This window comes from Bubalus kerabau, chromosome 1 (assembly GCF_029407905.1).
Source record: "Bubalus kerabau isolate K-KA32 ecotype Philippines breed swamp buffalo chromosome 1, PCC_UOA_SB_1v2, whole genome shotgun sequence".
Taxonomy (NCBI): Eukaryota; Metazoa; Chordata; class Mammalia; order Artiodactyla; family Bovidae; genus Bubalus; species Bubalus kerabau.
In genome coordinates, this window is record NC_073624.1 from 111828587 (window position 1) to 111850289 (window position 21703).

General features: G+C 39.3%; 1 protein-coding gene across 8 annotated transcripts in view; it reads left to right on the forward strand.

Annotated features, from left to right (window-relative positions):
* The window catches only part of LIN7A (lin-7 homolog A, crumbs cell polarity complex component), a 152150-nt gene that overhangs the window by 31690 nt on the left and 98757 nt on the right, over positions 1-21703 (forward strand). For 5 of the 8 annotated variants that reach the window (XM_055586897.1, XM_055586924.1, XM_055586901.1 and 2 more), the window contains one exon: positions 18360-18478. In XM_055586897.1, coding sequence (XP_055442872.1) covers positions 18360-18478 — 119 coding nt within the window. Of the gene's footprint in view, positions 1-14146; positions 14221-17514; positions 17648-18359; positions 18479-21703 lie in introns of all 8 variants that reach the window. The other 3 variants (XM_055586917.1, XM_055586920.1, XM_055586918.1) reach the window with 2 other exon arrangements.

The window sequence follows — 21703 nt, forward strand, 5'->3', positions numbered from 1 at the left end:
AGCAGCCACAGGGAGTCTAACATAATGAGGAAGAACTCATTATTTCATCATTTTTAGTTGGAATTTTAAGTCCTCTTTTGTACAGCCTGATAGTAATCACGTTCTCAATAACTATTCATTCACCATAGCAATTGCTGCAAACACCAAGCTTCACTTTGTCCTCTAATCATCTTTTAAAGACGAAGATAGCACCACACTAACCTCACCATACAATTCTCAAAGTATCTAAATATCCGAGTGACAGTATGATATAGTAGTGATACTGTAACAGAAGAAACATATTATTAAGTAGCTTGATAGCAGAATAATATATCAGAGTGTCAGTTTAGATAAAAACATTCATCTGTTCTCTAGTTTAGGAGATATTTGAGGACATGAAAAGTTAAATTTGTAAGATTTCTTTATAATGAGCTCTTTGAAAACACCCAGCTTGATTGGGTGTCTCTCCAGCAATTTCGTGATAAAATTTTTCCCTTCCAACTTCCTGAGCACTTTAAAAAGGGGAATTGGAATGTACTAGTAATACTTACCAGGAAAAAAATCCAGTTTTACCATATACACAGGGGGAATCAGGCTTCTCAGGTGGTGCTAGTGGTAAAGAACCTGCCTCCCAATGCTGGAGACCTGAGAGACACAGGTTCGATCCCTGGTTTAGGATGATCCCCTGGAGAAGAGCATGGCAATCCACTCCAATATTCTTGCCTGGAGAATCCCATGGACAAAGGAGCCTGGCAGGCTATGGTCCATAGGGTCACAGAGAGTTGGATACGACTGAAGGGAGTTAGTACTCCTGTCTCCTTCATTGCCAGTTACTTCAGGTGGAATCACTACCAATGTAAAAGCTTGGTAATTTTTGATGTACTATGCTGGAGATATATTAAAACTCATAGAGCCTAAGGATCCATATCTTTTTTGTGTCTAGTATTTTAAGATTTGCTATTCAGTTCCTCAGTCCTGTCCAACTCTTTGCAACCCCATGGACTGTAGCACGTCAGGCTTCCCTGTCCTTCACTATCTCCTGGAGTTTGCTCAAACCCATGTCCATTGAGTCGGTGATGCCATCCAACCATCCTCTGTTGCCCCCTTCTCCTCCTGCCCTTAATCTTTCTCAGCAGCAGGGTCTTTTCCAATAAGTTGGCTGTTTGTATCAGGTGGCCAAAGTATTAGAACTTCGGCATCAGTCCTTCTAATGAATACTCAGAACTGATTTTCTTTAGGATTGACTGGTTTAATCTCCTTGCTGACTAAGGGACTCTCAAGAGCCTTCTCCAGCACCACATTTTGAAAGCATCAGTTCTTTGGTGCTCAGTGTTCTTTATGGTGCAACTCTCACACCTGTACATGACCACTGGAAAAACCATAGCTTTGACTATACAGACCTTTGTTGGCAAAGTAATGTGTCTGCTTTTTAATATGCTGTCTAGTTCTTCCAAGGAGCAAGCATCTTTTAATTTCATGGCTGGAGTCACCATCTACAGTGACTTTGGAGCCCAAGAAAACAAAGTCTGTCACTGTTTCCATTGTTCCCCATCTATTTGCCATGAAGTAATGTGACTGGATGCCATGATCTTAGCTTTTTGAATGCTGAGTTTTAAGCCAGCTTTTTCACTCGCCTCTTTCACCTTCACCCAGAAGCTCTATAGTTCCTCTTCATTTTCTGCCATTAGGATGGTGTTATCTACGTATCTGAGATTATTGATATTTCTCCTGGCAGTCTTGATTCCAGCTTGTGATTCATACAGCCCAGGATTTCTCATGATGTACCTTGCATGTAAGTTAAATAAGCAGCGTGACAATATACAGTATTTTGAGATGTTGGACAATAATGATTTAACTTTTTATTGAGAAACATTAGGTAAAGAGTTATGAAAGGAAAAGTAAAATACATAGAGTTCAATTTAAAGCTTTTTGAAAAGTGTTTTTGTTCTTTCATCCAACAGCATCTAAAGTCAGTTGAGGTCTTAGATGAAATATAAATAAGGGATAGTGGATGGACAGGCTGGTTAGCTGTGATGCACTATTGAGGTATCATCTTGCTAATCTGTATGTGCTAGTTGTATTCCTGAAACTATACTCCCAGTACTTAATTGGCTAATGAAGAAACATGCATTATATTCATTTTTAAAGAAATTTCAGAAACAATTTGTCTGTATATACAATGTAGTTTTGACAAAGTATTTTAAAATACCTCCCAGAGAGTTGAAAATAAGGCTTCTCTAAAAATTTTCACAAGTTCTAAAATAAACTCTGATCTACTTTCCAAGTCATCCCCATGGTTCTTACTCCTCCCATTTGTAGAAGGTTAAATTTGATCTTTATAAAAAGATGGAGTCTACTCCCTTAAATCCTAATTTTCTCCAAATTCACATTTTGTAAAAAAATCTAAATCTTGTCAAATCGGGCTTGATATAGTATCATTGTTAACTAGTGAGGACAAATACTTATATAATATTAAAAATATATAATATATACTACTTATCTCACAACAACATCTAATTCCTCACAATCAGTCTTATTCAGCAACCAGTTTTTAAGCGCCTACAATTATCATGATTCTGTAGTGGATACAACAGAGCATACAGAAATTAGTAGGACCCCGGTGTTCTAGTATTTAGTGTGAAAAAGGGCTGTAGATTGTCCTACTTCTTTTAGACATGCAAGAATAGATTACATTTTGGCCAGGTCTAAGTCCTCATATATTTCCCCAATACAGTCAAATCAGGTGTTCATTTTTGTAGCTGCCAAGAAGGCTGAAAACAAGAGAAAATGAGATGAGCTAATTTCACCGTCATTAGAAGTTAAGGTTATAAGTTGGCTTTCATTATGTGAAGACATGGAGGCAAGATTAAAAAGAAAAGTGAGGTGAAAATATAGAAAAAAGGGAAAGACATCACATATAGTAGAGATAAAGCTCAAACAGAAAAGGAAGTTGAAACTTTTGATTTCCTGAGGTTTCAGGTAATGGTAGGCAAATTAAGCTTCAATTTTAGCTGCCTGGGAAAGTTAGATGAATTTTTTTTAAAAGGAAGAAAAGAGAAGAAATATAGCTGAATCGAATATAGTTCCTGGAAAAACTGGCAACATGTTGTTCATTCAGACCATGTAACAGGGATTGTTTGACAAAGAAAGCTGTATCTTAAGCTTTGTATACCTAAAGATTTGTTTATTGAGTAAGCAGTCACTTTCAAATGAAACAGGTACCTACTACTTCAGAGAATCGCTTGGTAACTACAGCTTTTCATTTTGTTACATAAAGTGTTCCTCTGATTGCAGTAGGTTTGGCACACACTTTGAGCAGAGTCTGGACCAGGGTTTTTCACTCTATAAATTCATGATTTTAAGATTCTAGTATTGTCAGACTTCTTTGTGGTGGCACTTCAGTGTCTTCCCAAATCCTGGGAAGAGAATTCATTCAGCTTTTGATAATAAATATAAAGTGGGATTATTTTTTAACAGCATACTAAGTAAGGTTTTTAATTTGAGCACATTTAAATTGAGCTAGTTCATCCTGCTGCTGCTGCTAAGTTGCTTCAGTCGTGTCTGACTCTGTGCGACCCCATAGACGGCAGCCCACCAGGCTCCCGCGTCCCTGGGATTCTCCAGGCAAGAACACTGGAGTGGGTTGCCATTTCCTTCTCCAATGCATGAAAGGGAAAAGTGAAAGTGAAGTTGCTCAGTCGTGTCCAACTCTTTGCGACCCCATGGACTGCAGCCCACCAGGCTCTTCCATCCATGGGATTTTCTAGGCAAGAGTACTGGAATGGGGTGTCATTGCCTTCTCCGCTAGTTCATCCTAAGGTTTACCAAATTGTCTGCATTTAAAAAACATGGCAAGTTGTAAGTAGATCCAAACAGAGATGAGTGTCAGATGAGAAGGACCCACTGGTTGTCATGTCTCATTTATAACTTGTAAATTGGCAGAGTTGCTTTCCATATCAGAGCAATGTAAGTGCAAAGCATTATTATCCACATATATTAATTCATTGGTACACATGCTTTGTTGTACAGCATTAGATTTTTGAACTGGATGTTCTTTGATCCAATTTTTGGGTACTTCATAAAGCTAATAATCAGTCAGTATTTTGTGTACACTATTTAAAACGTAGACTTAATAATGACTTCTCTAATACTGTACATGAAATACTAATGTATGGCTAAATTTAGTTGTTCAAAGCCATCCTACTTACACTCTGTTGGTCAGATATGGGTATGTCTTTAAAAAGAGGACATCTACTCACCTTTTCAAAGGAAATTTGAGTAGCATAATTTCATTCCTATAATTTAACATTTCCTCTTCAAACATTTCCACTAAATAGAACAGGAAGTGAGAACTCATAGAAAGAAAGGGTTAGAAGTATAGATCTCATATATATAGCTCGTGTGCCAGGCACTCTCTATGAAAATCTCATCATAATTATATTCTCTTTCAGACTTCATAATAGCTATATGATCAGTTATACCACATTTTATAGTTCTCAGGTCTCTGACTTTTGGGTTTACATCCATATTCTCCAACTGCTTGGTGCAGTGATAAAACATTTTACATAATCCCTAACTGACCCTGAGTGGAGGGATCTTATATGGACAGGAAGAGGCTAAGCCAGAGAGAAAATGCCACCCTGTTATTAATGTCTATTTAAAATAATTTTGTCTTCAGGGTTCTGATACTTCTCTTCTACCTTGTTACTCTTGTTACTTGTGAAGTTTGTTGACACCATTTGCTCATGGGTAAAGCAGCAGGCATAATTATTGATGAAGTAGGCTAACATGTATGACTGTATTCACTAATAAATCCTTTTCTGATGAAGAGACATTTTTTTGAGACCTCATCATACAGATGTGCATCCCCTTGGGGCTCTGATTATTCTCCCTGCCTGTGCTGTCCATGTCTTGCTGTCCCCGCTGCCACCATTTAATCTAAGTTTTCACCATTTCTTGCCAACGCCACAGTTATAGCCTTCTTTCTAACTGGTTTTCTTTGTATACCATTGATCTGCTATAACTATAGCTATATCTATATAGATATAACTATATAACTATATCTGTATATAGATATAACTATATAACTATAGTTATATCTGCTATAACTATAATTTCAAACAGTAATCATAATGATATTTATTAAACATGAATCAAATTATATCATTCTTCTGCCAAAAATTCTTCAATGACTTTTTTTAGTAATTACATGAAAATAAAATCTTATTATTAGATCTTTGCATAAAGTCTAACCTCTGTTTCCTATACAGTGGTGTGTTGGAATTGGTACTTTCTGCCTTATGAGAGCTGATTGTTAAGTAGTCAAGAATTCTTTAAGCCAGTGTTAACATGTCAGTAGTTTGAAATTGGTCATGGTAGGAGTATTTGCACTACAGAGATCAGTTGTTGTTGGAGAGTCCCTCAGTCATGTCTGACTCTATGATCCCATGGACTGCAGCACACCAGTCTTCTCTGTCCTTCACCATCTCCCAGAGCTTGCTCAAATTCATGTCCATTGAGTCGGTGATGCCATCCAACCATCTCATCCTCTGTTATCCCCTTCTCCTCCTGCCTTCAGTCTTTCCCAGCATCAGGGTCTTTTCCAATGAGTCAGCTCTTTTCATTAGGTGGCCAAAGTACTGGAGCTTCAGCATCAGTCCTTTAAATGAGTATCCAGGACTGATTTCCTTTAGGATTGACTGGTTTGATCTCCTTGCAGTCCAAGGGACTCTCAAGAGTCTTCTGCAACACCACAGTTCAAAAGCATCAATTCTTCAGCACTCAGCCTTTTTTATGGTCCAACTCTCACATCTGTGCATGACTGCTGGAAAAGCCATAGCTTTGACTATATGGACCTTTGTTGGCAAAGTAATGTCCCTGCTTTTTAATATGCTGCCTAGGTTGTCATGGCTTTTCTTTTTTTTTTTTTTTTATTTATTTTTTAAATTTTATTTTATTTTTAAATTTTACATAATTGTATTAGTTTTGCCAAATATCAAAATGAATCCGCCACAGGTATACATGTGTTCCGCATCCTGAACCCACCTCCCTCCTCCATCCCTATACCATCCCTCTGGGTCGTCCCAGTGCACCAAGGAGCAAGTGTCTTTAAATTTCATGGCTGCAGTCAGCATCTGCAGTGATTTTGGAATGCAAGAAAATAAAGTCTCTCACTGTTTCCATTGCTTCCCCGTCTATTTGCCATGAAGTGATGTGACTGGGTACCATGATCTTCATTTTTTGAGTGAGAACCCCATGAACAGAAATCAGAACGTGCTACAAATAAAAACTTTTTCTGTCTCGTGTTTTAGAGAACTGGTGGTTAATCATTTACCAGCATACCATTGTGGCTGTTGCTTCCTCCTGTCTCACATAGCGCTCTGCTGACACTGGTTTTATCTATACTAATATGTAGGCTTGTTCCCTTCAGTTCAGTGTCTTTACTTGCTCTTCTTGTCTGAATATTCCTTCTTTGGATTTTCATATGGCTGGCTCCTTGTCACTATTCAAGTCTCAGTCTGGTGTCACCTTCTCAGAGAGGCTTTCCATGACCATATTTTTTAAAGAGTATATTTATTTGGCTGTGTCAGGTCTTGGTTGAGGCATGCGGTGTCTGTAGTTGTTGCATGTGGGCTTAGTTGCTTTGCAGCATGTGGGATCTTAGTTCTCAGACCAGGAATCAAACCTGTATTTTCTGCATTGCAAGGCAGATTCTTAACCACTGGGCCACCAGGGAAGCCCCTCCGTGACTATCTTAATCAAAGGACCACCATCCATGTTTGACCACAGTTTCTGAATAACATCAACCTTATTCCTGCTAGAATAATGCCTTTAAAGTCATTTCATTTGGTAGTAGTTTGTATTTGGCTGCAGGTCACAGAGAACCAAATAGTTAAGCATGTATTTTTCTCATAGACAAGAATCATGGGGTTGCACAGTTCAAGGCCAGTGCACAGCTTGGTGATGACATCAAGGGCTTGGTCCCATCCTTCTTCATACCCCACCTTCCTCAGCACATGATAGTATTTTCATGATCACAAAATAGCCGGTTCACATCTCAGCAGATTTGAGCCTGGCAAGAGATGGGGAAAGACTAAGGGTGCAAAGACCAAAATGCTGAAGCATATGCCAGCATTTTATCCATTTAAGAAGCCTTCCTGGAAGCCAGACCCAGTGACTTTACCACTTATAACAACTTGGCCAAATGACAGAAGAGTCTGGAAAGAAAAGTGTGTTTGCTTTCCAGCTTTTGTAGTAGGAGAAGGCAAGGAACATGAGGGTTTGGATGACTTTGGGGTAAATAATTCATGTTGTTTGCCATAGTACTCAATAAATTTTCATGAAATTTGTGATGATATGTCTTAAATGACCCAGCTCCATCTTCATCCAAGTTCCAGATGCAAATGAGTCATGGTTAAATTCTGCAGTCTAAATGTTAGCAAAGTTAATAAAAAGTCATCATTAAGGAAAGAGAAGATGATAATTGAAGTATTCCAGATGACTGGAAGCTCCTCCCACTTAAGTTTCAATATTTTGTTTTTGGTTATGATATTCAATTATTTTAAAGGAAGTTTTTCAAGAACATGTTATCTTACTATCATCAGGCAGTTGATGATGATTTGATCATTTTTGATGGTTAAAACATGTTATCAATATGAGCACATTGATTATCAGTTCAGTTCGGTCACTCAGTCATGTCTGACTCTTTGTGACCCCATGGACTGCAGCATGCCAGGCCTCCCTCTCCATCACCAACTCCCAGAGTTCACTCAAACTCATGTCCATAGAGTCGGTGAGGCCATCCGCCATCTCATCCTCTGTCGTCCCCTTCTCCTCCTGCCCCAATCCCTCCCAGCACCAGGGTCTTTTCAAATGAGTCAGTTCTTCACATCTGGTGGCCAAAGTATTGGAGTTGCAGCTTCAACATCAGTCCTTCCAATGAATATTCAGGACTGATTTCCTTTAGGATGGACTGGTTGGATCTCTTCTCTAACACCACAATTCAAAAGCATCAATTCTTTGGCACTCAGTTTTCTTTATGGTCCAACTCTCACATCCATACATGACAACTGGAAAATGAAAAGCTTTGAGTAGATGGACCTTTGTTGGCAAAGTAATGTCTCTACTTTTTAATATGCTGTCAAGGTTGGTCATAACTTTTCTTCCAAGGAGTAAGCATCTTTTAATTTCATGGCTGCAATCACCATCTGCAGTCATTTTGGCGCCCCAAAACATAAAGTCTGTCACAGTTTCCACTGTTTCCCCATCTATTTGACATGAAGTTATGGGACTGGATGCCATGATCTTAGTTTCTGAATGTTGAGCTTTAAGCCAACTTTTTCACTCTCCTCTTTCACTTTCAACAAGAGACTCTTTAGTTCTTTGCTTTCTGCCATGGTATCATCTGTATATCTGAGGTTATGGATATTTCTCCCAGCAATCTTCATTCCAGTTTATGCTTCATTCAGCCCAGCGTTTCTCATGATGTACTCTGCATATAAGTTAAATAAGCAGGGTGACAATATACAGCCTTGACGTACTCCTTTTCCTATTTGGAGCCAGTCTGTTGTTCCATGTCCAGTTCTGTTTCCTGACCTGCATACAGGTTTCTCAAGAGGCAGGTCAGGTGGTCTGGGATTCCCATATCTTTAAGAATTTTTCACAGTGTTTTGTGATCCACACAGTCAAAGGCTTTGGCATAGTCAATAAAGCAGAAATAGATGTTTTTCTGGAACTCTCTTGCTTTTTCCATGATCCAGCGGATGTTGGCAATTTGATCTCTGGTTCCTCTGCCTTTTCTAAAACCAGCTTGAACATCTGGAAGTTCATGGTTCACGTATTGCTGAAGCCTGGCTTGGAGAATTTTGAACGTTACTTTACTAGCATGTGAGATGAGTGCAATTGTGCGTTAGTTTGAGCATTCTTTGGCATTGCCTTTCTTTGGGATTGGAATGAAAGCTGACCTTTTCCAGTCCTGTGGCCACTGCTGAGTTTTCCAAATTTGCTGGCATATTGAGTGCAGCACTTTCACAGCATCATCTTTCAGGATTTGAAATAGCTCAACAGGAATACCATCACCTCCGCTAGCTTTATTTGTAGTGATGCTTCCTAAGGCCCACTTGACTTCACATTCCAGGATGTTTGGCTTTAGGTGAGAGATCAAGCCATCGTGATCATCTGGGTCATGAAAATCTTTTTTGTGTAGTTCTTCTGTGTATTCTTGCCACCTCTTCTTAATATCTTCTGCTTCTGTTAGGTCCATACCATTTCTGTCCTTTATTGAGCCCATCTTTGCATGAAATGTTCCTTTGGTATCTCTAATTTTCTTGAAGAGATCTTTAGTCTTTCCCATTCTGTTATTTTCCTCTATTTCTTTGCATTGATTCCTGAGGAAGGCTTTCTTATCTCTCCTTGTTATTCTTTGGAACTCTGCATTCATATTCGTGTATCTTTCCTTTTCTGTTTTGTTTTGCGCTTCTCTTCTTTTCACAGCTATTTGTAAGGCCTCCTCAGACAGCCAGTTTGGTTTTTTGCATTTTTTTTTCTTGAGGACAGTCTTGATCCCTATTTCCTGTACAATGTCATAAACCTCCGCCCATAGTTCATCAGGCACTCTATCAGATCTAGTCCCTTAAATCTATTTCCCATTTCCACTGTATAATTGTAAGAGATTTGATTTAGGTCATACCTGAATGGTCTCCTGGTTTTCCCTACTTCCTTCAACTGAAGTCTGAATTTGGCAATGAGTTCATGATCTGAGCCACAGTCAGCTCCCAGTCTTGTTCTTGCTGACTGTATAGAGCTTCTTCGTCTTTGGCTGCAAAGAATATAATCAACCTGATTTCAGTATTGACCATCTGGTGATGTCCATGTGTAGAGTCTTCTCTTGTATTGTTGGAAGAGGGTGTTTTCTATGATCAGTGCATTCTCTTGGCAAAACTCTATGAGCCTTTGCTCTGCTTCATTCCATACTCCAAGGCCAAATTTGCCTGTTACTCCAGGTGTTTCTTGACTTCCTACTTCTGTATTCCAGTCCCCTGTAATGAAAAGGATATCTTTTTTGGGTGTTAGTTCTAAAAGGTCTTGTAAGTCTTCATAGAATCGTTCAACTTTAGCTTCTTCAGCATTACTGGTCGGGGCACAGACTTGGATTACCATGATATTGAATGGTTTGTGTTGGAAACGAACAGAGATCACTCTGTCGTTTTTAGATTGCATCTGAGTACTGCATTTCAGACTCTTGTTAACTATGATGGCTACTTCATTTCTTCTAAGGAATTCTTGCCCACAGTAGTATATATGATGTTTATCTGAGTTAAATTCACCCATTCCAGTCCATTTTAGTTCGCTGATTCCTAAAATGTTGATGTTCACTCTTGCCATCTCCTGTTTGACCAGTTCCAATTTGCCTTGATTCATGGACCTAACATTCCAGGTTCCTATGCACTATCCATTTACAGCATCAGACCTTGCTTCCATCACCAGTCACATTTTGCTTTTGCTCTGTCTCTGTATTCTTTCTAAAGTTATTTCTCCACTGACCTCCAGCAGTATATTTGGCTCCTACCGACCTGGGGAGTTCCATCTTTCGGTATCCTATCTTTTTGCCTTTTCATACTATTCATGGGGTTCTCAAGGCAAGAATACATTGATATACTGTAATGTATTGAAGGGTTATCTTCCAGGACTTTGAGCAGTGTTATGTCTGTTTGCCTCAGTTTGCAATGATGCTGTATTTAAAAAATAAATTTGCAATACCTTTATTGTTTTATTTCTAATCCTTTTTAATGGCAGGATAGAAAAATAAGTAAGCATGGGCACTGGAGTCAGACGCATCTGATCTTGAATCCTGATTCTACCATTTCCTAGCTGTGTAGCCTTGAGCCAGATAATTTTTCTTTCTCAGCCTTAGCTATTTTTTTAAATATTTCTTTAACTATTCAATGAGGACAGTAGTAAGTAATCCTTTTACATGTTTTTGAGGATTTTATAAGATGATCTAAGTAAGGCAAATAAAAGTGAATGATGGTCTTTAGCTCACCTTTTTCTGGATCACATATTAAACTATCATTAACCTACAAAGTGCATTTGTGGACCACTTTCTGCATCAGCACCACCCACAATGACTACTAAAAGGGAAAATTTCAAAGTTTCCCTGTCAGTCTCTTTTTTAAAAAAATCTTAATTTTTAATAAATGGTACAAGGTTAATTTTTTGTTGTTGTTGACTAAAATTTGAGAACCACTGATTTCAGTCCCAAGCAAGGATTTATTGATCAGATTAGCTTAATCTCTGTTAACAGGCTTGGATAAGAAGTGCTGGGAATGATTTTAAGAATATGCTTTCCTGAGCCATGTCTTAAATGTAGTCCAGATTCTAGAGCCATACTGCCAGGATTCAAATCCTAACTTGACAACTTACTAGCTGTTTCTTCAGAGAAGTAATTTTAACTCTATGGGTCTCAGTTTCCTTTCCTGTAAAATGGAGATAATATTACATACCTTATAGTGCTCAGAGAAGGAAAATGTTGAACATTCATGCTATACCAAAGTCTATACATGACAGCAATTAGTATTATAAGTAACATTGTTTTTAGAACCCATAGGGTGCACCTTAGAGGACATATCAGTGATTCTCAACACAGCCACACATTATATCACTGGGGAGCTCTGAAGATTCTGATGCCCAGGCCATACCCAAGAACAATGAAATCAAAAATAACATGTAGCTAGGATCTATGTATCTGGTTTTTGTTTGTATGTTTGTTTATTTTCAGTTCCTGCAGGTGATTCCAGTGGGTAGCAAAGGCTGATAAAAATTCTTCCCTCTCATTGAAAAGCTCTCCAGGGAATTCCTGGAAGTTCAGTGGTTAAAACTCAGTGTTTTCATTGTCAGGACCTGGGTTCAGTCCCTGGTCAGGGATCTAAGATCCTGTAAGCCAAAATAAATAAATGAATTAAATAAAAGCTCTCCAGATAATTCTGATGATCACTGAATATTCCTTGAGAGAGGTATACTGGTAAATGAATTAGAGGTTAGTTTTTATTGAGAAAGGGAAAATAAGAGCTCAGCCTCTGACCAAGAAAGCCTGCAGGACACAGGGCTTATAAAAGTATTGAATGTTGAAGGAAAAAACCTCTAAAATAAAATCTATTACTGGAATAAAAATAAAGGGCACAGGGTCTGGAATCACTTAGATCCAGACTCCAAACCCAGGTCTCCTGTTTGTTAATTAAATACTTAATATCACTATAAGCCTCAATGTTCTCATTGTAAAATGTGAATATTTACTACCATGTAAAGTTGTTACATGGAGAAGGAAATGGCAACCCACTCCAGTGTTCTTGCCTGGAGAATCCCAGGGACAGGGGAGCCTGGTGGGCTGCCGTCTGTGGGGTCACACAGAGTTGGACACGACTGAAGCGACTTAGCAGCAGCAGCAGCAGCAAGGTTGTTACGGGCTTTCCAGGTGGCTCAGTGATAAAGAACCCTTCTACCAATGCAGGAGACATAAAAGACAGGGTTCAATTCCTGGGTTTAGAAGATCCCCTGGAAGAGGACATGGAAGCCCACTCTAATATTCTTGTTTGGAGAATCCCATGGACAGAGGAGTCTGGCAGGCTACAGTCCATGGGGTCACAGAGTCAGACATGACTGAAGTGACTTAGCAAGCATGCAGCACACAAGGTTGTTAGAAGGATACAGTGGGTAAAGAGATGGAAAGCTCTTGGCTAGTAATGACTCCTACTCCATAGACATTAAATAAAGGTTTATCGTTATGGTTGCTTTTTGAAGTGAGATTAATGGGATCCAGAGTGTGAAGGAGAGTGAGGAGGGGCAAAGGCTATGCCCAAGTACTGTGCTTAGATAATAGGATAGATATTGGAGGTGTGAACCTGAGAGTTGGTAGACGAGAGGAGGAGTTCATTTCAGGAAAAACTTCTGAGATCTTCCTGCTTGCTTAGTGTTTATCAAGCAGCCTCCCCAGTCCTTTTCTAATATTCCTTCCAATGTGAGCTATCCTGGTAAACCCAGACTTCTGTGTTAGTAACGAAATTTTGTATAAAATTTCATAAAGTGAATGTAAGGAAGTTCTTAGCAAGAACCTTAAGGGGACTTGTAAATAAACTAAACACAATTTATTGTAGTTGTTTTAATAACAATTATTTCACTTATTGAAAGGTTTATTTGACTTCCGTATAGATCTTGGGTCTTGCAGGTTTCTGGTACTTTTATAGAACTAAAGGGAATCAGAATTAATTTTAAACTCCATTTAAACTGCATTTTAACATCCAATTTGTCAGTCACCACATCTTTGCAGCACCAGTCAGACCTAGGCTGCAAGGACCCGATCTCTGCCATTCTTAGTCTCGGGGCTTCTTTTGGCTTTTACCAACTGCCATATAACCCCATGACCTCACATTGCTAGACTCGCTGGGTGTGTGCCAGCGAGTTGGCTCTGGTGCCAGTGCTTGCCACGTCTCCGCCTCTGACCAGATGGGCAGGGGCAGGCAGATCACCTGAGCGACCAGGAAAGCAGTTGTCTCCCTCTGCAGGCGACCCCTAATGCCTGCAGGAGCACTCCTTGCTTGGCTCATTGGAGAGAAGACCTAATATTTTGTCCAAAATTAATGAGTCAACAATTCTTCATATATTTTTTTTTTCATCTCACAGTTACCTCTTCATACATACTGGAAAAGGCCTATGGTATAATGTAACAGAACTGGCCCAGCTTTTAGTAATTTTTGGTGGAGTGAAGGGTGACTAGTTTCTTTGATAGCTCATTTTTGAACAGTACGTCTCAATTTTGAATTGGAATTTTGAATTTGTCACAGGAATCATCTGGAATCTTAAAGAACCTGATGACCAAATCTCATACGTAGAGATTGTGAATACAATTATACAAGTTTGGGGAGCAGGCTGACTTTACGACTCCACAGAGGTCAGGGTGACCAGCCTTTGCTAGGAGCAGTGTTGCAGAATAGGGTAGATACTTGATACTACTTACTTTCATTTATGCACTTTTATCAATAACTGCAGACTCTCAAAAGAATCCCATTCAGTATCCTGTTATATAGGGTGTCAAAGAATAATAGAAAGTGCAGGAGTTTTGGGAATGCTGGGACGAAAGGAAACCTGAACTATCGTTCATATCTCTTTGAAACAGGATCTATGAAACATCAACTTTAGACTCACTTGAATCTTGGGATTGACATATACACACTACTCCACAGAAAACAGGTAACTGAGAAGAACCTACTGTATAGCACAGGGAACTCTACTTAATACTCAGTAATTACCTATATGGGAAAAGAATCTTGGAGTGGATATATGTTTATGTGTAACTGATTCACTTTGCTGTACAGCAGAAACTAATACAACATTTTAAATCAACCATACACTAATAAATTTTTTTTTATAAAAGCTAAAACTAAAAAAAAAAAATCACTTGAATAATTTTAAAATTCCTGAGCCTTAGTGTCTTTAGTCAATGTCCCTCAAGTGGCAGTGGGGGGGTGGGGGGATGTCAAGAACCTATATTTTAATACATTTCCCCAGGTGATACTTAGGCACCATTCATTTCTAGCAGAGGTTCTCAACACACACATTTGAATCACATAGGGCTATAAAAACACCTGTGCCAACTAAACCAGGAGTTCTCAAACATGGCTTTTATCAACCATTGGCATCACCTTGAAGGCTTCCAAAAGCCCTTGCTCAGGCCCCACCCTATGCCAGTCACACTGGAATCTCTCTGTGAGACCCAGGCATCCATGGTTGTCGAAGCTCTCCACATGGTTCCATTCTGAAGCCAGGATTGAGAACCACTGTACCATATATTCTGGTTTAATTCATTTGGGGTGAGTCTCAGGCATTAAAAACTTATTGTGGCAATCATTTTGCAATATACACATATCAAATAATTATGTTGTACATTTAAACTAACACAATGTTCTGTGTTGACTATGTCTCAATGAAACTGAGGGGAAAATAAATACTTTCTAAATGTACCCCAGGTAATTTTAAAGTGCAGTGCAAGATAAGAACTCCTAAATAGTCATTTTCAGCTTTCTGAATTTCCAGTTCAGTCACTTGATACCCTTCAGCCTACACATTCAGGCTTTCATCCTTCCTGCACATCAGACCCAACCCAGTCTTGACCAAAGCCGATAGTGATCTGGAGACTTATTCTCATGAGAAGTTAGTTATATGTCCACCTAGACATAGGCCTCGACCCCCTTCTTTTCTAGTCTCATCAACTAATCTATCATTCATTCAACAAATATAAACACCTAGTATTTGTCAAGGACTCTTCACTGAACTGTAGATACGATGATAAATAATACACTGCTCCTGACCTCTCAAAAACCTTATGTATTTGCAGGGTGAAGGAGGGAGACATACATACAAAAAGAGCAATAGCAGAGAATAGTAATCATTACAATGGATAAGTGAACAAAGGACTGTGGGAATACCAATATGATAGTAACTAAATCTGCCTTGGAGATTCAGGGAAGACATGTCTAAGGAGAGGCTATCTAGGCCAAGTCTTCCCTGCATGACCTGTCACACCCTCCATGATGTGATTCCTCTCTACTGCATTTCTTGCTACTCTTGACCTGGTTTCAACTTCGATCACATTAAACTCTCAGTTCTTTGAATGCCCCACACTCTCTTGATAAAACTTCAGTAGTCTGTGTTTGTTTGCCTGGAATTTTTTCTCCTTTTCGTCATCTGTACCTCCTACCCAGGGCTCAGCTTAGCTGTTATTTTCACAAAGAGCCCCTCACTGACCTCCTGGATGATGATACATGTCCTGGTTAGACATCCGTGTACTAGCCTATAGAGCTGCTTTTATAGCTCATGCCCACTTTATTAGGTATCTGTGATCCTTCAGACCTGTGAATGCCATGAAAGCAAGAGCAACCGGTGGTCTCTACTGCCAGTGTCTCTCATGCCTGGCACTACTGGATGAATAAATTATTGCATTCCGGGAATGGGATAATATGTTCAAAATCACAGAGACACGGTGTACTGTGTTGTGTTCTAGAATAGCAAAAACTTTGGATAATCAATGTATAGGTTCGGCAGGAGGAGGTTTTTAGAGATGAGTCAGAAGAGGTTGATTGTTAGGGGCTTTGTATGTATTCCTAAATGGTCTGAACTTCACCCTGTGCAACAGGAAGCCAGAAATAGGTTTTATGCAGGGGAGTATAATAATGAGGTTTATCACTCTACGAGCAGTGTGGAGGGTGGACTGAAAAAGAAAAGCCATTTAAAGAACATTAGGAGATATTCTAGTCCCTAGGTGAAAAATAATAAAGGCTTCCCTGAAGCAATAAAGCACAGGGTTTCCATTCAAAAGGCACTTTGGGATTGAACCTATAGCACTTGCTGACTAATTACATGTGGGGGTGAATGTAAAAGATGATGCCATGGTCTAGCTTGGAAGACAGGCTGGGTGGAGATGCTGTTAATGGAAATACGGCTGGGTGGAGATGCTATTAATGGAAATACGGAGTGTAAGAAGAGAAGAGCTACTTTCAGGAAAAAATATAACAAGAACAGTTTTAAACATGTTGAGAGTTCCAAGTGCCTATTGAAATCTAGAGAGTCTTTCATGTAGTTAGAAGTGCATACAGTTCTTAGCTTGGTATCTTATTGATTGTGGATGCAACTGGTTTTGTCCAACTGACTATACTGACTTTCAGTTAATGTACAAAAAGACAGATTTTTGAAACTGGCAGTGTCTTACTGATTTCATTATTTGTGCTTCCTTGGGCCACAATTAGCAATACTTCAAGGGAGTCTCCATTAAAATTACTTTTTGGTTCTTGTCTTTGATTACATACATAAACCTATGCCAACCCCACCTGAATTTTTAGGTGGTAGCAATGCTCCCCTGATAGCTCAGTTGATAAAGAATCTGCCTGCAATGCAAGAGACCCCAGTTCGATTCCTGGGTTGGGAAGATCCCCTGGAGAAAGGATAGGCTACCCACTCCAGTATTCTTGGGCTTCCCTTGTGGCTCAGCTGGTAAAGAATATGCCTGCAATGCAGGAGACTTGGTTTCAATCCCTGGGTTGGGTAGATCCCCTGGAGAAGGGAAAGGCTACCCACTCCAGTATTCTGGCCTAGACAATTCCACGGACTGTGTAGTCCATGGGGTCGCAGAGATTCAGACACGACTGAATGACTTTCACTTTCAGTCTTATTATGGGTGACTATACTGTTATGTTTTTTTCCCTCATCTGACTGTGTGTTCAGAAAAGAAGCATGTCTTATTATTCTTGTCAGTCTTAGTGCCAAGTATACAAAGTGATGGATGGATGGCTGAATTATTTATTTAATTAATTAATAATCTGATGGCAGGGATATGGGTACTTCCTGGAGTTAATCACGTAGGAATTGAAAATCTCTGTATGTAATGTCTCAGTGTCTTTTCAGTGAGTTATTGGCCACAGCAACAGAGGTAGAAGAGATCACTGTAAATATTTTTTAAATGGCCTTCATCTTATCATTTTCTCTTGACAGTACAAAACCATCCTGGGAATTTTAAAGCTATGGTTATAAACGACTGTGTTTCTTGATATATATCATCAGGTGAAAGAGAAGCATTTAAGCTAACTGTTGTTGAAAAACATATTTGGTGCTAAGAGACGGCTAGGTGGGTACATGATCAGATTTTTATTTTCAGAAGATAACTTTATGGATCATATGAAGTGGCTGGAAGAGAATAAATGATTCCAGTTGGACAGAGGACAGAGGATGTTGAGGGTCTGCATTAATGCAGTGGCAGTAAAATGGAGCGTGCTCGTTCATTCATTCATAAATATGAAGTATTTATTTACTGTTTTACACCAGACTCTGAGGATGCAGTGGTGAATAAGCCCAATTAGGTTCTTACCCTCAAGGAGATTATAGACAAGTAGAGAAGATGCACATAAATCAGATCATCATACTAATAAATGTAAAAATGCAGGTTTGATAAATTTGGAATGAGAAAAGAAAAACTGAAAAAAAGCCTCTCAGAGGTAAAATGGACAGAACTCATTTCGTTATTGGGGTATCAGAATATACAAAAGACCTGCTTCCTGCTCTTCTTATTTGAAAGAATATTCAGACTAATTTGTGTAACAGAAGTACATATGAGAAATACCATTGAGGAAGATGTATTATGTGACAAATGGCGTGGAACAGATTTAAATGACCTTTTACCAAAAGATGAGATCAAAAGACTATGAATTGTAAATTCTGATTTTGCAATAAATTCCACTTACTTTTCATAGTCACTGTTTAATTGGAATAATGGTACTTTTTGATACGATACAGTTTACTCCATGTCTCTCTCCATTTTGATTTTTTTTTTTTTCATTCAGATGTTGCCAGAGCAATTGAATTACTGGAAAAACTGCAGGAATCTGGAGAAGTACCAGTGCACAAGCTACAATCCCTCAAAAAAGTGCTTCAGAGTGAGTTTTGTACTGCTATTCGAGAGGTATGGGACTAATATTTTTATAACTATATTCTGCTCTATGCCTTCTGAATAGAAAGCATGGTCTTTTCCACACAAACAGTTGAACTAGTTAAGAATGTAACTGCATCTTAAGCTTCCTGTTTTTAACTGCTTAGACAGATGATAAAATATAATTTAGTCTGCTGAATTCCAGAATTAGATCCAGTTAGGATTTATGCATTCATGTAAAAGCAAATGTTGAGCTTATGGTACCCATGAAGTGACTACTTCAGTGGGGACTCTGACACATAGTCTAAACTTTTTAGTAGTCACTTGAAGTCATCTGGAAATTCAGGTGGAAGTAGTCATCATGAATGGGGACTGAGCTTTTCTTAAAAGAACACTCGACTAAATCTTTCCCAGGTAAATCTGAAAGAGTAGCTCACTACTGACTAAAGTTATAGTTATCTGAAAATTTCTGTCTAGTGAAGTAATGGGAACAGGCTGATATGCTCTTCAACAAATCTTTGTAATGCTTTCCTGTTAATGGTTTCAAAAAGCCTGGGGTAGAATAAGTGTGTTCAAAATGACCGTTTGAATGTTTTATTAATTTGTGGTGAAACTGACTCGTCATTTAATGAATTTCACTGGTTATAAGATAGTTCACTTAACGTATATACTCTACAACGCTTTCTTCAGTAAGCCCATCACTTCTTCTGCATTTAATTAGCACCTAAAGTGCATATATCCAGCGTTATTTATCCTGCCCGAAGGCCTCAATAGTAAATTACGTACCATCATCCTTTCCAAAGTCAGTTGAACCCAATGGCTGCCAAGAGGGTCTGTGTAGCAGAGGGCATGCATCTCTCAGAGACACTTGTATCAACCTTCCTCTTTAAAAAAAAAAAAAAAAATTTTTACATAAATGCATTGCTATATTTATTTATTATTTATATATTTATTTTTGGCTGCACTGAGTCTTTGTTGCTGGTGGACTTTCTCTAGTTGTGGAGAGCGGGCTCTACTCTCTAGCTGTGGTTTGCGGGCTTCTCTTGTTTGTAGTGACTTCTTGTAGTGACTTTTCTTGATTGTAGTGACTTCTCTTGTTGTGAAACATAAGTTCTAAGGGTGCCGGCTTCAATAGTTGCAGACAAGGGCTCAGTAGTGTGACTTGCTGCCCCGCTGTGGGCTTCAGCAGCTGCGGCACAAGGGTTCACAAGTTGTGGCTCGTGGGCCCTAGAGAGTGCAGGCTCCAGTAATCATGGCGTGCAGGCTCAGTGGCTGTGACTCGCAGGCTCTTGTGCGCCAGCCAGTAGTGGCACATGGGCTTCGTTGCTCCATAGCATGTGGGATCTTCCCAAACTGGGGATTGAACCTGCATGCCCTGCATTGGCAGGCAGCTTCTTAGGCACTGTACCATGAAGGAAGTCCTCAGCCTTGCCCTTTGCAACTGTGCTTGTGGTTAATGCATGTGCTCCGCCTGAACAGCGCTAGTTTCTGAGTGGTCGTTCAGTAGAAAGCCCCATGTGACATTAAAATACACAAAACCTGTCTCACTGCATATTTAAGCCATGCCTACCCAATGAGGTTGGTATTTGAATTTTGCTAGGATTTTACTTAGACGGTGCTTGTGCTAAATCTTTTTTTTTTTTTTTTTTTTGTGCTAAATCTTTACTACGTGAGGTTGTTAACTACTTAGTGTTTACAGTGAATGCAGTTTAAGGAAGTAGCCATAATTCTATCTCTAAATTTTAATCTGTAAATTGTACCAAAGACTAAAAGAAAATTTCTCCAAGTGTATGAATTCTCGGCCATCCACTGCTCAGTGCAAAAGGTATAAGATACATAGAAACCCCACGGGCCTCCTGCAGTCACTCTGTAGACTAAGGCTACATCCCCTATACACTCTTTTCTTCCTTCACAGAGTGCTACTCCCCTGTGATTTGGTGGCTGACTTTTCATCTTATTCTGTCCCCTTTCTACTTTCTACAGAATTAAGTAAAGAATAGTATCCATTAAATATATGTCTCTGCTCACTGGGAATTTGGCTTGTGATCCATGTAAAGTCTCTACTTTTACGGAACTTAAATTCCAGTGCAAGAATGATGATTAATAAATATATAATACAATGTCAGAAAATGGCACTATGGAGAGAAGTGAAGCAGGATTAGGGGAGTACGGGTAGGACTCTTAAATTAGAGTGGTCAGAGTATAACTTAAGTCATGGAACAAATCACACAGGTATTGGAGGGGATAGTGTTCCAAGTAGAGCAAACCACAAGTGAAAAAACCCAGAGACAAGAATTATCTTAATCCATGGAAGCAACAGTCCAAAAGCCAGCTATGCCTTCAGTGAAATAAGAAAGGTAGGCTTCCTAGAGGCAGCTGCTGCTGCTAAGTCGCTTCAGTCGTGTCCGACTCTGTGCGACCCCATAGACATCAGCCTGCCAGGCTTCCCCGCCCCTGGGCCTGGCAGCAGGAAACACAAGGCCTCACAGGCCATGGTTAGAACACTGGATTCTATCCTAAGCATGATAGGAAGCCCTTGGAGCATTTGGACCTCACCTGCTCAACTTTTTAAAAATGTTTTTCTGACTGCTGCGAATACATGGGTCTGTGCAAGAGTAGAAACAAAGAGATCAGTAATAAGGTAACGAGCAGTTCAGGAGCTGAGATGATGGCAGCCCGGATGAGGGTGGCGACAGAGCAAGTTGTAGGGAGTTGTCAGATTCAATATATATGGTTTTGAGAATAAAGACAGTAGGAATCGACATACAGAGTATATCAGTGAGAGAAGTCTCAACGGATTCTTACATTTGGACCTGAACAATTGGATCAATGTGATGTAACGAGATGGGAATCCTCGGGGGTGGACGAGGTTTGGAGTCGACTATACAAGCACTGTCTTCTGGATATAGCAAACTGGTGATTCTTTTCAGAAATCCACCTAGAGATGTCTGGTAGACATCTCTAAGTCTGAAGCTTAGGGGAGAAGCTGATGCTCGAGGTGTAAATGAAGTGTCGATACCTGTTCAAATAAACACACAGGTCTTTTTCTTTAAAGAGTTTGCTAAGGAAAGAAGATTCGAGTGAAAAAAAAATGTAAAGAAATGTGGAGCTATTGTATAGATATTATAAACACATCTTACAAACTCTGTGGTAAAGTACGCTATCATTAGTGGTCCTTGGAATTTATAACTGATGTATAACCAGTTCAGAAGTTTTCCAAGGGAGAAAAAAGATGATATAATTTCTCTACCTTATATT